The sequence below is a fragment of the Rhea americana genome, unplaced genomic scaffold, assembly GCF_003343005.1.
Source record: "Rhea americana isolate MKP2758 unplaced genomic scaffold, rheAme1 scaffold_128, whole genome shotgun sequence".
Taxonomy (NCBI): Eukaryota; Metazoa; Chordata; class Aves; order Rheiformes; family Rheidae; genus Rhea; species Rhea americana.
In genome coordinates, this window is record NW_028185350.1 from 318,111 (window position 1) to 332,403 (window position 14,293).

Here is a 14,293-nt window from a genome sequence, read left to right on the forward strand (position 1 = left end):
GCCGCAGTTTCCAGCTATCAAGGCAGAACGCGACGCCTGGCTGGCCCGACAGAGCCGAGCCAGAGCGCTGCAGCTGCGCCCCAAAGTCAGGCAGCAAAAACCTGCTCACAGCCGAGCGGCCCTTGATTTCTCCAGTGCAGAAACATGACTACAGAAGAAAAGGGTAAATGATGCCACAAGTCACTGCTTAGAAAACCCCAGGAAATACAATACACAAAATTAGTTTAAAGATCACCACAGACATCTCTGTCTTTCAGAGTCATGCATGGCTCGTCTCAATGAAACCTATGATTATTCACATGTAAAGCTAAGCACGTACATAAGTGTTTGCAAGACTGGAGACATAATCATTAACTGCAACAGATAATTGATATTTATACTGAGAAGAAAATTGACTTCTGTTAACCTCAGCTATTAAATTACTTCTTCGGGACTGAAAGAATGCTGCAACTAGATATTGATCATTAGATTCATTACATTTTTATGAAAAATTTGAAAGCACAATGCCATTAAGTACAATACTATAAGCTGGGGGAGAAAGGGGAGGGTTATGCTTGGATTAGAGAAAAAAAAATATCTCTCTCTCTCTCTCTCTCTCTCTCTCTGTGTGTGTGTGTGTGTGTGTGTGTGTGTGTGTATATATATATATATATATATATATATGCATACATATATATACACACACACACAATTTTTTTTTAATCTGCTTATCCTGAATACTTAGCAACTGTACATAACGAACAGAAAGTATTTCCCTATACAAACTATGAATGCCCTTGGAAGTTCCAGTCACAATTTTAAGTCTTCTTGTTTGATTTTTACTACTACAAATATAATAAAAACATATACAAAAATACTGCAATTAACTGTACCATGACCAACTCTTAGAAGATCTGTATACTATGTCCAAGACCTACCAAAATTAAAATATTTTATTATTCAACAGAGATGAATAGGTAGTATTCTTTAAAATAGTAGTCTTTAAAACTATGTTCTCTCTGGTTGTGAAAAGCAGATGATCATAAAAGGGAAGTAGTTGGAAAAACAATGTCCTACACTGGAAGCTGAAGACACCTGAGGTAACACACACTTTCAGCTTTTTAAATAGTACAAATAATCATTATATGTTCTTAAATTAGTTGAACAGTATTTAAGATACAGGTGAGGGGAGGGCACTGTCTTACAGACTTCAATTGTCGTTGGCAGACAACAAATCCATCCTCTTTTTGGCAAGACTCACAGAATGGTTTCCTTCAGCAGCAATTCAAGAGATGCTTTCAGAGAACTCAAGCTACCAAAACAGAATGAGCGGCAAAAAGTAAACAGCAAAAAAGTAATACAATTTCTGTGTTCTAATATCCTAAAGCCCAATTTCTTCACATTATTTTTTCAAATGTATGTTCACAGCTTCATAAAAGGATACTTCAATAGAAACATTCATTTTCCCAGAGAAGGGAGAACACTGAAGAGTAACTGAAAGGTGAACAGGTCTCGTAACACAAGACACTCAAACAGAAGACACTGAGGTCTGCCCAAGCCCCATACATTTCTCTACATTATAATATTTTGTTGCAAGCGCCTTAGATTTGTGCGACACTCCAATTGAGCCTGAAGAAAGATATCCCAGAGGAAAAAAAAAATTTTTTTTTGAGTGGAACCCATAACATCTATTTTCTAAATGGTATGTGCCTAATGGGTAGGGTTAACACTCTTAAAGACCTTAAGTCCTTGAAGACTTTGAGTGGACCTTATAGGAATTGGAAGTCTTTAAGAGCACCCATTCTCTTCAGCATGCCAAACTGTGGTAAGCTGACCAAAAGAAGCAAAAGCTACTGGAGGAACTGGGGGACCAACATGGAAAGACGACAGTCTGAAACTGCATAAACTTGGCTTCTTTGATACACCACACTAAAAATACAGACTATTTGACTTTAATATCAGGGCTTAATCACCCTGGTTTGCTAATTCCTTCAAAATTAAATGCATTCTGTCTAGCTTTTCTATACTGCACGTTTGGATACACACACAGTGGGGAAAATGAAGAAAAAGAAAAGCCAGAGATTTTGGCAGCAATGAGGAGACAACTGGGGTTTCTGGCACCCAAAAAAGTACAGGAGGTTTCATTAGAGACAGTGGAACAGATACAGTAGCAGAGATCCTCAGCCAAGGCCAGAAACACACTGCCCAAGCTGAAGGGCACAGAAGAAGTCAGGCTGCTAAACGCAGAGCTGGTTCCCAGCTGCAGACCACAGCAGTCGGGGAGCTGCCGTGTCCTACATCAGCCTCTGCGGCCCGAGCAAGTCCAAACATCTGGCAAGAACCAAGGTAATTCTTAAAGCCTCTTCCTACGTGTCCGCTGTACAGGTTAACCACGGTGTGGCACTGCCTCTCAGGAGGTCACGATTCGGCAGCAGCGGCATTTTCATGGCTACAACCCAATCCACTACAATTAACAGAAGCTTTACATTAAAAGCACGGGAGGTTACGCAACAGTCAGCCAGACACAACAAGATGGCAAAGAACAGAAAGGGAGACCTCCATATCTGCAAGTGAAACAAGTGGAAAAGTATCCAGTAAAATAATAGTAATAACAACAAAGCTTAAAATTCCCCTCTCACTCCTGCTGTCTTCTAGCTTCAAYTTCAACTCTCAGAGGCCAACAGCATTCAAAAGCATTTCATTCTAAATGGGAGTCATCTACACTCAATGCATTTCAAGCCACCTTTCCAATAACCAGTAAGTGAATTTTTCAGTATTTTATAGGCAGTTTTCTCTACCGCTACAATGCATAAGCATACCATTAATGTGAAGTGCTACCATAAAATACGGAACTCTGGTATGTTAGAGGACAATGTCCTCTGCCCCATGACGATATCATTTCTATTTGGTAGTGTGACTTCTTCTGAAGGGCTAGTAACTACTGAGCCTGTACAATTCAAGCAGAATACGGTAAGATCTTGTATCTATTGAGATGGTCAAACCTCTTCCAAGAGCTTGTAATCTTCTTAAAGTACTATTTTAATCGTGTAAGATAAATGAGTAGTCAACATTAAATCAGGGTCCTGACAAAGTTTAATATTAGGAAAAGAGGAGTTTGAATTTGGGGTTGGTTTTCTTTTCCACACTTGTCTTTTAAAGAATAGTGAGGAAAAATAACAGTCCTAAAACTAAATTGCCACAGGACACAAATACAGCTTTGTAATCGAGATTTTTATGAAAAAAAATATATATATTCTCCAATAGGCCTGTAAAACATTAAGTACATTCCGGGCGCCTTCACAACAAAACAATGGATATAGTTCATCAGAAAATACTATCATTTTTATAGGGACTATACTTCCAAAATATAGCTTGTGAACAGTATAATAAAAATGTGCATTACTGAGAAGACTTGTAGATAGCCATAACTAGGAAAAATGTACCTCAACTCAGGAAAAAAAAAATGCAATCAAAAAAATCTGCTCTTGTTGCATCAGCCTGGTGCTTCTGAATTTGTCAAAACACAGCACATAAGAGTTCAAGTGGAGAAGATTAAATGAGCATCAGGTAACTTCATACTCACCCAGCAATAACAACTCCATCACAGGAATGGACATCACAAAGAATCTTTCCCAGCTCATACTGCAGCTGGCTCACAGCACCAATGCGATTCTGCACGGAAAGACGAGATACGGCGTTGGTAGTGCAACATATTTATCTACCAAGTTCACTTGCTTCCTCACAGGAAACTTTGAACTTTAGTACTGCTATTGATAAGTCATAGTGCAACTCGAAGAGCCATCTAGTCTATGCTCTCCTCCTGGAATTTTCATGGACAAAAAAAAATAAAGGAGAAAAGCTATCATACTGCATAATAATTCCTTACCTTAAGATAAAGTAGAGAAACTTAACTATCACGACAAAGAAAAAAAAAAGATACTTTCTTTTAGTTAGGATATTTAACCAGCTGAGTAGGAGCCTTCATCTTAAAGACTGATTGTTATTACTGAGGGATATCTGAAGTAAAAACACTGCTCTTTCACCAAACCCAGAGCAAACAAACAAGACCCATCCCCCAAATAACCAATATCTTGGGGGTAGGGAAGAAGAAGTAAATACAGCAGGGGCAGAGGCTCGTAAAACCCTCAGCAGCTTTTCCCTTTTAACTGGCTAAAAGGAGCTGCGATACAAAAGACCAGCTTTTGCCTACCACTTGCTTGGATGAGGTTCCCATTTTTCTACAGCATCTGGATCCCATTAATGAAACCTCTCCCTTTTACCTTCCAGTTGGTTCTCAGAGTGCGTTCTTTGGCACGGCAGTCCTTAAGCGCGACCTTCCAGCAGGAGCGATCCGAGATGCTGTTATCTAATAGGTATCCTTCCTGCTGGCACAACCGGTACCACAGCACTTCATCTTCTGCAAGTGCTTTCCATGTCCGGCTGACCTAGAAATCAAATTTATTTTTATAAATACATATACAGATATATTGCATAAAATTATAAATAGAAATTAGATGTTATATTAAATGATATAAATAACATATAGTATGCATATATAAAACAAGTCTGTATTGAGGCTAAATTCTTGTCCAAATAAATACCTTTTTTGCTTTTTCTACTACTGGCAGTAAGAAATTCCCACTTTAACAAAAGGCTCAGGGTTTGTTTGACTCCTTTGAGGAGAAATAAGTCAAAGCGCTCAGCTTCTGCCCCAATAATATTCCATGTAATATGGATACGAGTGTTTAGCGGCCATATTCTTAACCTGAAATACGACTGTGTAATAAAATTTTGAAGAGAAAAGCGACACGAAAAAAGTTAAAACAGCATTGTATATTTACAGTAAAAATATGGATATGAATTTATCTTCATTTTTGTAGCTAAAACACCTCCTGGATCCCATCACCGTATCTCTAAAGTCCTGCTGACAATGCCTGATTGGGTGTGTGACATTAGTGATTTGCAACCTATTGTATTACAGCATGGATAAATAGGAATGAAATATTAAGTTTTTTGAGTAGCCTCAAGTTGCCGTCCATTTCAGAGCAAACTGCTTCATCATAATCAATTATGGGCTTAGAATTAAAGATTCAAGAGGTAAGAGCCTACTTAAGTAGCATTTGTTCTCTGTAATTCTTGATTAAAAAAACAGATGTAACCAATGAAAATTACTACCAGTGAAAACAGTAATCAGTTGTACACTGTCTCCAAAAGATTAAAAAGCTTTGCAGACTGACATCATTTTTAGCAGCTTATAACTAAGCATGAAATATCTGTTTCAGTCACAAGATTACACCAAGTAGCTAAGTCTCATATTGCTGCAAACTTTCACAGAATCTTTTTTCCTGATTATTTGCCCTTGGCTCTACCTTTACACATAGGTGCCACACGGCACAGTGTGGTGAAAAATCATCTATTATTTGTTCTTTTATAGGATTATTCTCTTCTGCATTTTAGAGTCACCATGCACACCTTGCTTCAGACTTCTCAGAAACATAGCTTTTAAATATAAAGTGCAGGACCCTTTTAAGGCTTCCTGTGTTAGCCGGCACAGATTTGCAGAAAGCCCCTGCCTGAGACACCAACAACCCATCGGAATTACAAAGCGTGCAGCGAGGCTTGGAGAGAGGTTAGAAAACCCCATTATATACAAGGCAAGCAATCTCAGGGGTCTGTAACATGATCTCTAGCATTTTCTGTTTGAGAACTTGGAAGAGCACGTCTAACTTGCTCTGCGGAACGGACCTGCAGACCGAGGCTGCCCGGCCAGCGCTACGCAAGCAAGGACACCCGCAGCCTTGCGTGGACACAGCAGCAGAGGCCCAGGAAGCAGCTTAGTGGCAATAACACGGCCCTGCATCCTCAGCTAAGTGCAAAAACATCTTACACAGGTGGCAAGGGCAAAAGTGTAGCCCCACAGCTTCTTCTCGCCCCTAGAGATTCCCCCTAGAAACCCAAGAGCAGGACAGTACACGCTGCAGTGAAAAGCACAGAGGCAGGATCTGCCCTTGGAAACTTTGCGAAGTGTCTAGCAATTGCACAAAAGTAGGATCTGCCCCTGAAAACTTTATGAAGCACCTCCGATTTTATTCACACTGTGTTGYCCAAGTTGGTCGTCATCTAAGAAGACGCACATGTAACATTATTGCTTTCCAAACCAAAATCCCATTAGGAACTGGAAAGGATTGCATCTTAAGATACATCCCATGACCAGTTTCCTCCAGAAGAAGAGTTTAACATGCACACTACTCCGCATGGACAATACATGCGCAATACATGGACAATACTCCGCAAATACAATACACTACAAGAGGAAAAATCAGGGGGGAGCGGAAGGTACAGACTGAGTAACTTGCAGATAATTTCAAGTTTCAATATCCACCAGCTCCAAGAGCTGCTCCCTTAAACAGAAACAGCCAAGTCCAGCACAGCTAATATTCACCATCAGTCACCTTCCATCATCAGATAACGCAAGCAACCTGGGTTGAGCAACCCTAATGATGTTTCTTACGAAGAACAGAAACAGCACAGTCTTCTCTAGCTACAGATTGTTTAATGTTCTATACGGTAATAAAAAAAATAGGCGCTTCAGTGTTTAATGGTCCTGCTACTATAGGGACATACTGACGAAATTCGAGAGAAATTTCTGCTGACATTGAGGAGGCAAGCTAATGCATAAGCACAAGTAAACAAAACCAAACTATGCTAACTTTTGCCCTGCTTAAAAAAAGTAACAAATAACCCCCCAAATCCCCACCGCACCGACACCCACACCCACCCTTGGAGTTTGCCAAAACAGACAGCATTTGTAGAGATCCTTTTGGTTTGAAGTTCTTAAAAGCATTGTGTAAAGATAGTAAACAAAAAAAAAAACAACAACAAAAAGCTATATAAAATCTCAACTGCCTTTTCAACTTTTAGGAACAAACATTCAAGGGGGATAGAGATCCTCTCCCATTACAATTTTATAAAAATCGAATTATATTGAATCCTGCTGGTTTTCATACAAAAATTTCCAAAGGGTCCCCAAGGCAGCCCGTCCTTAATGCACCAGAACTGGCATGCCAAGCCCTAGTAAAAGCCCCACTGAGCGAGCCTCAGCTGCAAGAAATCTCCAATAAAAGTGTCTCAAGCATTTCACTTTACAACACCACTGCGAGCTCCCGCATTAAAAGTGGCCATTGGCTCAAAGTCAGCTTTATTGGATCTGCTTGAGTTTCAGGTGAGGCCTCGAAAGCCAGGGTACTACAGCTTTATTTATATGCATACATACATTCAGTTTGTTGAGGAGTAGCTGAAACAGGCAAAGCTCTTAAGCCATGAACATAAYTATTTCCAATACTATGCTGCGTGCAATCTCCAGCAACAATCAATGACAACATCTTACAGAGTTGTTTACAGCTGCAAAGGCTCCAATTTAATGTTGTCTTAAGTATTCCTACTATTTTTTTACCACATTTCTCACTGCTCTCAGCAAAGAAACTTCGGTGCCCCCTGAGCTCCATGCAGAAACACTGTTATTCCATACCTGCAGGTCAGCGCACAATAATCCTTTGAAACACTTTAAAGGCTTTTGCTGACCTAGGTTTTGCTATTTAGTTTTGCATTCAGGGGATTTTTTTGGCAAAAAATAAAAATAAAAAGCTAAAAAGAAACTAAAAAGCACCACCTCTTTCATCAAGTCCGAAATTCTTCTAATAGCAACTGGTCCAAATCCTAATGAAGATTTACTCATCCCTCCTCATCTGACCACTGTCTTTAGGTTTACTTTCTTCCATATCACACAAAGATATCATTGAGATTCAGTCACTGAATCCAGACTCCTCAATTTGAAATATCTGGACTTTCAATTCAGTGCAATATTAGCTCCAAATATGATATAATCCAAAGCCATTCAGATGTACATTCACCAGGTGGAAGACAGTCATCTTTTCCATTCACAGCCTTAATGTTATTTTAGGTCTCATCCTGAGCCCCTCAGTTCAGGAAAGCCCTATCCACCTATTGCCCAGTTTCCTCTCCAAATTATGAGCAGCATGGATGATTATTTTTACCAATATGCAAGCACAATGTGACATGATGTTCAAGAATACCTGAGGGCTTTTATTATTATTATTATTATTATTATTATTATTATTATTATGTCTAAACACGAAATACCTAACAGTTTGACAAGTCCAAAAGCCATAAAGGCAAGCATCTGAAATTCCTGAGCTGTGCAAGAAATTTCATTCCTAAATTCCTAGAAATACTGTCCCCCTGTTATATATATTCACAATTGTTGAGTTGGTTAATGCTTCCAAACCACCTCACAGATGAAAATGCTAACACTTTGAAGACAGTTTCCCACAGATCTATTTAGAAATAAAACATAACCTTACCACTGCCAGAATTTCAGCACATACTGCCCAGATGTATTTCATATCACATAATGTGATTTATGCATCTTCAGTATTTACCAGAAAGCAATAACACAACTCTAAGTATGTGCAGAACTTCACAGACCAGAGACGCATCACCCTGCCACAAAGCTGACAGTTCAAAGGCCACATCCTAAGGCTGGGAGTGAAGTTAATTGCAGACGTCTGCAGCATCAGCACCAAATAACACAAGAACTTCCATTTGTTTCAATTTGTCACACTTCTGGCTTCCCAAGCGATCATTTTTCCTTTTCCGTACATCATGACTGCGCGGGAAGAGAGCCTGTTCTCAAATTCACTCATCGCAGAAGTCAGAAGAGCAGCTCACATCCTAGATCTTTCTTTCAGGGGTCACACTGGAATTCAAAAGGCGCTCCCAGCTGTCCATCGGGACTAGCACAAGAAACAGCTACACTTGCCCTTCCTCTGGACTGGCACATTAACTTCCCTTTCCCCCTCCAATCACCAATACAGGATATCAGCAGGCACCGGTCTGCTGGATACTACTTGAATATCGCATGACTACTGCGAGCCCACCAGAGCTCGGGAACCGGTAACACCATTAATTTACATGTTGCACATGGCTTTAGTGTTGCAAGTGCCATACGGCTAGTTTATGGTTTATAATCCTAATTCCAAAAAAATAAATAAATAAATAAATAAAAAATCAAAGAAAAACTGTGGGGAAGAAAGGGAGGGGGAAATATCAGGGTGAAATTAAAGCTTTCCAGAGCGGACTGCGGTGTGATTAAACCTCAAAGAGACTCAGCAGTCGGGCTACTTTACTGTTAGTCACTTACCAATTTGGCATGAAGAATTAAGCAAACAGGTTTTCTCCAAAGGCACTCACACAGTTCATGATGCCAGTTCCACTAACTAGCCCAATTCCACTAAAATCCCAAGACGCCTTAATAAAAAAACCTTTCTACGATAACGCTGTAAAGCAGCAGGGCTTTCCATTTAACAGAAGAGGGCTTCCCCCCCTTCAAAAACAAAATCACCACGAGAAAAATGAAAATGGTATTTATTTTTATTGCTTTGCTTTTTATTTGAACACTTAAAAGAAGCCAGCTCTGCACTAAAAGCCTTGGATATTCATCTCATTCAGAAAGCCTTGTAAAACACTGGGCATTTGCTCAGCTACCTCTGAGCTGCCACATAGGACCAACTGACTCGTTCTTAGAAGGCGAATGACAAATGTGAAAAATTTTCTAAGTATGAAAAATATATGAATAGCAAGACAGAGAAATCAAGTGTAGCCCAAGTAGGATGAAAAAGAGTAGCCTTTCAGCAGCCAATCTTTTTACTGTGCCACGAGGTAAACTGATCATGTTTGAGAATCAAAAAAAAAAAAAAAAGAGCAATAATAACAACAATAATCTTTAAGCAATCCCCTCCAAAAATGCAACTTGTTCCATTTCAAGGGTTGCAGCCTTTCCTGAATGCATCTATGCATCAGCAAATGACAGAAACTCCAGCAGATTCAAAAGCTTCACAGCCTTCTAGGCAGCTCATGAAAAAGTAATTCTAGAGTCTTTTTTTCCCCCAACAACAGAAGCTCTGCAAGAGAAAATATTTTTCTAATAGTCTTTSTTCCTAAAAAGCATTATCAAGTCAAAGATTTAAAGTAATAATAAATAATAACTACCTATAAGTAATAATAAATACATATTTAACACTACGCCCTATGCATACTGAAAGTTAAAAGTCCAATTTAGCATCAACATGCTCTAGGTGACCCTGCTGAGCAGGCAGGTTGGACCAGATGATCTCCAGAGGTCCCTTCCAACCTTACTGATTCTGTGATTGTATCATCAATACACATGCCATTTGGTCGTTACTTATGTCTAGATTACCATCCATAACAAGGCTATACCCTATCACTTTTTTAATTTTTACGTGTTAACATTTATTTATTTTACAAAGGGAATCTTTTTGGTGTAATGCAAGGCTTGGGGTGGATTTTTTTGCAAAGCTGCAGGATGTGTTTAGTACATAAGTATTCGATGAACACCTGGCCTGAAACATTAAACAGTGGCCATAGGAGAAGCTGGCAATGAATATCCACAATATGCTGCCCTATTTCACAAGGTAATTGGCACTTGCCAGTTAAGTTTGCTTCAGAGACCCGTTAAGAAAGGCGGTTCATCACTCAGCATGTGAAGAAAGGAGGCAAGAGGCTCAGTAGTGTGGGCTGAAGTCAGGTCAGTGCGCGCATGTGGGTGTGCTTCAAGAGACGGTTTAAAAATACACGCAAATGACGGACCACATCCGAGAACGAACTAGTGAAAGCAGTTTAAACTATCACCAAGGAAATATAAACCAGGAGAGGAGAAAAAAAARAGAAAGAAAAGTCTAACATTAGTCATTCAGTAATTTAGCCCTGCTTGAAGATTTCAGGATAAAAAAAAAGTACTCTAATTTTCTCTGTGTCACCTGTCAACTTTCTGTGGCTCAAGTCACATACTGAAAAAAAAAAGAAAAAAAAAAAAGCTTTGTTGCCATCATCTTAGCACTGTGAAATTCTGAATTCTAAATACTGCAGCAAGACTCCAACTTGTTTCTGAATATGTTCATTCAAATCAAAAAATCTGGGCTAGCATTTCTTTAGAGTTTTAAGGTTTCAGTTATGTCAAGCCACAACAAATGTTTTGGTTAACTGTACTCAGTTGCAAGCTACGAATCCAGCTCCTTTACTATAATTTTTCATTCAGCTTTGGAAGCATTTTCAGTACGTAAAAGCACAATCAACTGAGCCATGACAGCTACCACACATATTCCCCACATCAGTCCCCAACCATGGCTTGAATACTTCTGCTAGTTTTATGTGGGATTGGAGAAGCAAATAGTCCACAGCACTTACCTGAGCACATCTTCCCAGTTCAGCCTTATCCAGGTACTGAAATATCTTCAAGGCCAGTTCATAGGGCAGCTGGATATCAAAAAATGGAACCTCATTTATTTCATTCTGYGGAAAAAAAAATAAATAAAAAAGAGGTTGATAGGCTTTTCTAATACAGAACAGAATAAAAAAAAGTTACAATATTATTAAGACAAGAGACTGCATCCAGTGCCATCACAGTGTCCTAAGGAAAAGCAGAAGCAGCTCTCCTTCTCCATCCTGTAGCCTTGTTAAAATAGGCTATCAGGGAAATCATGCTGGCATGAAGGTACCCAAGCTCCTCTAGTCTGAGACAAAAAGCTTGTAAACTTGAAAAAACTCAAGTCTTAATTCATCCAAACACTTCAGTTGTATTTAGCCAGTATAAAGCATTAATGTACARAGATTTCCAGTCTAAAAGCAGACACAAAAGTATAAATGCAGTAACTGCTTGTTGGGAAGACAACTAACACATGCAAACATTTTAAGTATTACTTATTTCTTCTTTCTGAAGCAGGAGAGCCCTTTTATCCTATAATACATGCATGATTCCCACAGGTATGGGGCCCAGAAAGACAAGATTAAGATGCAAGTTCTAGTAAAATAATTCCCTAAGGTTTCAGTGTCAAAAAGACTAAAACAAGRAAGCACTTTACAGGCATATAACCATCACAAATTCAACTTATGAGATTTTAAACAGGGACAGTGGAAAATGTACTAATATTTTGATATAAAACTGAATGGAGATGAGTTTACAGTTTGTTTTGTATTTCTTTCATCAATAACATAATTTATTTTTACAGGAAATGTGTTGAAAGAATGTTGCTTCAGCTGATTAAGTATCACAAACATCTTCAAACCACAGGATCCATCACCTGTACTTAACAGATACACACAGTACATAGCCCTCTTCTCCCTCCCCCCGCCCCAAAAAAAACCCACCCCCATCAGAAAGCTGCAACTACAGCATTATTAAATCCTATTCTTGCAGTCACTGCATAAAGGCTACCCTCTTTCCCACTTCTGTCTGGAGCTTCCTAGTATTTTACAGCAAAAAATTATATAGAGAGCAAAATCCATCCATTCTGAACACTTTTCTAAGTCACTAATTCTAAAATTTTGCTCTCTAATGTTCTTTTCCAGGGTTCTGTATCCCCCTTGCAGGTGCTTCAGATTGCCTAGTCCTTCTCCACCAATCCTCATGCAAAAAAAAAAACAACCTACCAAACTGCATCTCCACTCTTTGTTATCACAGAGTCAGGCAGATTTCAGCCAAATCACCAGCAGCTTGTGCCTCTTGGCACTTCCCTAGCCCCGCTACCTTTACTTCCTCTCTTCTGCAACTGCTCCTCGCCAACTGCTCCCTTAAACCAAGACCTAGCACCTCTGCAGTGCTAATGAAGTGGTAAAAATAGCTGTGCTTTAAATAAGCCCAACACCACCTATGCAGGGAAGCTATCGTACGATACGGTTGTATGTAAACTTTTAACGCAAAAGGTACCCCACACTAAAGAAAAGCATTCAGACAGCACAAAAAAGGGGCAATGCTCCCATAAGCTCTTTYAAGAGCTATGAACGAGTCCATGCACAGGAACCTTGCACTCGTTCTGGTTACGTAAACTAAGACCAGAGGGGCCAGCACCCCGCTCCTGGCCCTTTCCGTCTATCGTTCCCCCTGCGCAAATGCCCCCATTTCCTCCCCTTTCCTGCACAGTGACCCCTGCACGAGGCCCGCGGGCTCTGCTCTCTGCTGTGGATTTACAAGAATGTCATTTGCTTTTGTGTGATTTAAACTGAATCTGTTTCCAAAGGGGACAAAAAAAAATTAAAAATAAAAAGGAAAGAAAGAAAGAAGAGGGCATTTTACAAGTGCATCCCCATGGCCACACGCAGACAGAGCCCGAGCTGGCCAGACGCAAACCAGCTCTGATCCAGAGGCAACACTCTGCCCAAATGCCCGAGATGAGCCATTCGGCAAGGCTGTTAGTGCTGGGCTCGTGAGCTCAGGCACAGCACTACTGCGAACACACCGCTTCCAAATTGGATCCGACTCGCATCCAGCCAGCTCAAAACCTGGTCAGTCGGCAGGTACCTGCAGATATCCTCAAAAAGACAGACTGCCTACAGACAGAATAGTCAAAAGCAACATTTCTTCCATTAAAAATAGAGATCTGCATGCATTTATTTTTTCATAAACTAAGCAGTAAGAGCATTTAAGGTCAAATTTAACACTTTAGTTACAGATGAGAGATCCCCAGATTACAAGGCAAAGAAACACAAACTCGTGAGACAGCGTGAGCAATGGTTCATACTAATTCTGCTCCATGCAAACATCATGTTAGAGATGCTTTTGGGTCTTCCTAGCCCCCAAAATTCACGCAGCTCATCTGGCCTGTTGCTCGCTATCACATACGAAGCGGCAGCGGTAMGCCAGCCTCAGCCTGCCTAGAAGTCTACTGGAACGAATCCAAAACTCGAGCACTACCATCCCCTCCGAGACAGATTTGGGCTCCTGTGCGCTAATGGAGCACTAATTCTGTAAATGGATTAATTTGTGCCTTGCAGACAGAAATTTAATCTGCTCCTTTTAATTTTTCTTAAGCAAAGAGTAATTAGGCACCGTGAGGCTCACAAAAAGCAAGAAAGTGGGTTCCCCCCCCCCATTTTTTCTACACTGTAAATAAAACCTCTCTTGCATTTAGAGRATCTGCCAAAATAACTTTTAACTTGCTTAGATCGGTATTTAAGACTATTTCCAAATTAACTCATTTGCCRAGTTAACGCTCGGGTTTTTTACTGCTGCAGCGCAGCAGGTCCCAATAGCCTTCATTACCGCACCTACGCCGAGCGGTTTCAATTGGCCAAAAAACTGCGGTTTTAWCAGGAAAAACGTTACGCCAGCGTCCTACAGCAGGACGGGTGGATTTGGGGGGGGATTAAAAATCTGTAGTAAAGAATGTATTTAGAAAGTGAGGTTAAAAAAAGAAGAAGAAAAGGAAGAAAAAGCAGCAGC

General features: G+C 40.0%; 1 protein-coding gene across 1 annotated transcript in view; it reads right to left on the reverse strand.

The window, feature by feature from the left end:
- The window catches only part of FBXW8 (F-box and WD repeat domain containing 8), a 53,148-nt gene that overhangs the window by 36,762 nt on the left and 2,093 nt on the right, over window positions 1–14,293 (reverse strand). Inside the window, exons 2-4 of the mRNA XM_085326109.1 lie at window positions 11,263–11,410; window positions 4,260–4,424; window positions 3,563–3,651 (exon numbers count right to left, since the gene is read on the reverse strand). Of these exons, the coding sequence (XP_085182235.1) occupies window positions 3,563–3,651; window positions 4,260–4,424; window positions 11,263–11,410 (402 nt within the window). The remainder of the gene's footprint in view (window positions 1–3,562; window positions 3,652–4,259; window positions 4,425–11,262; window positions 11,411–14,293) is intronic.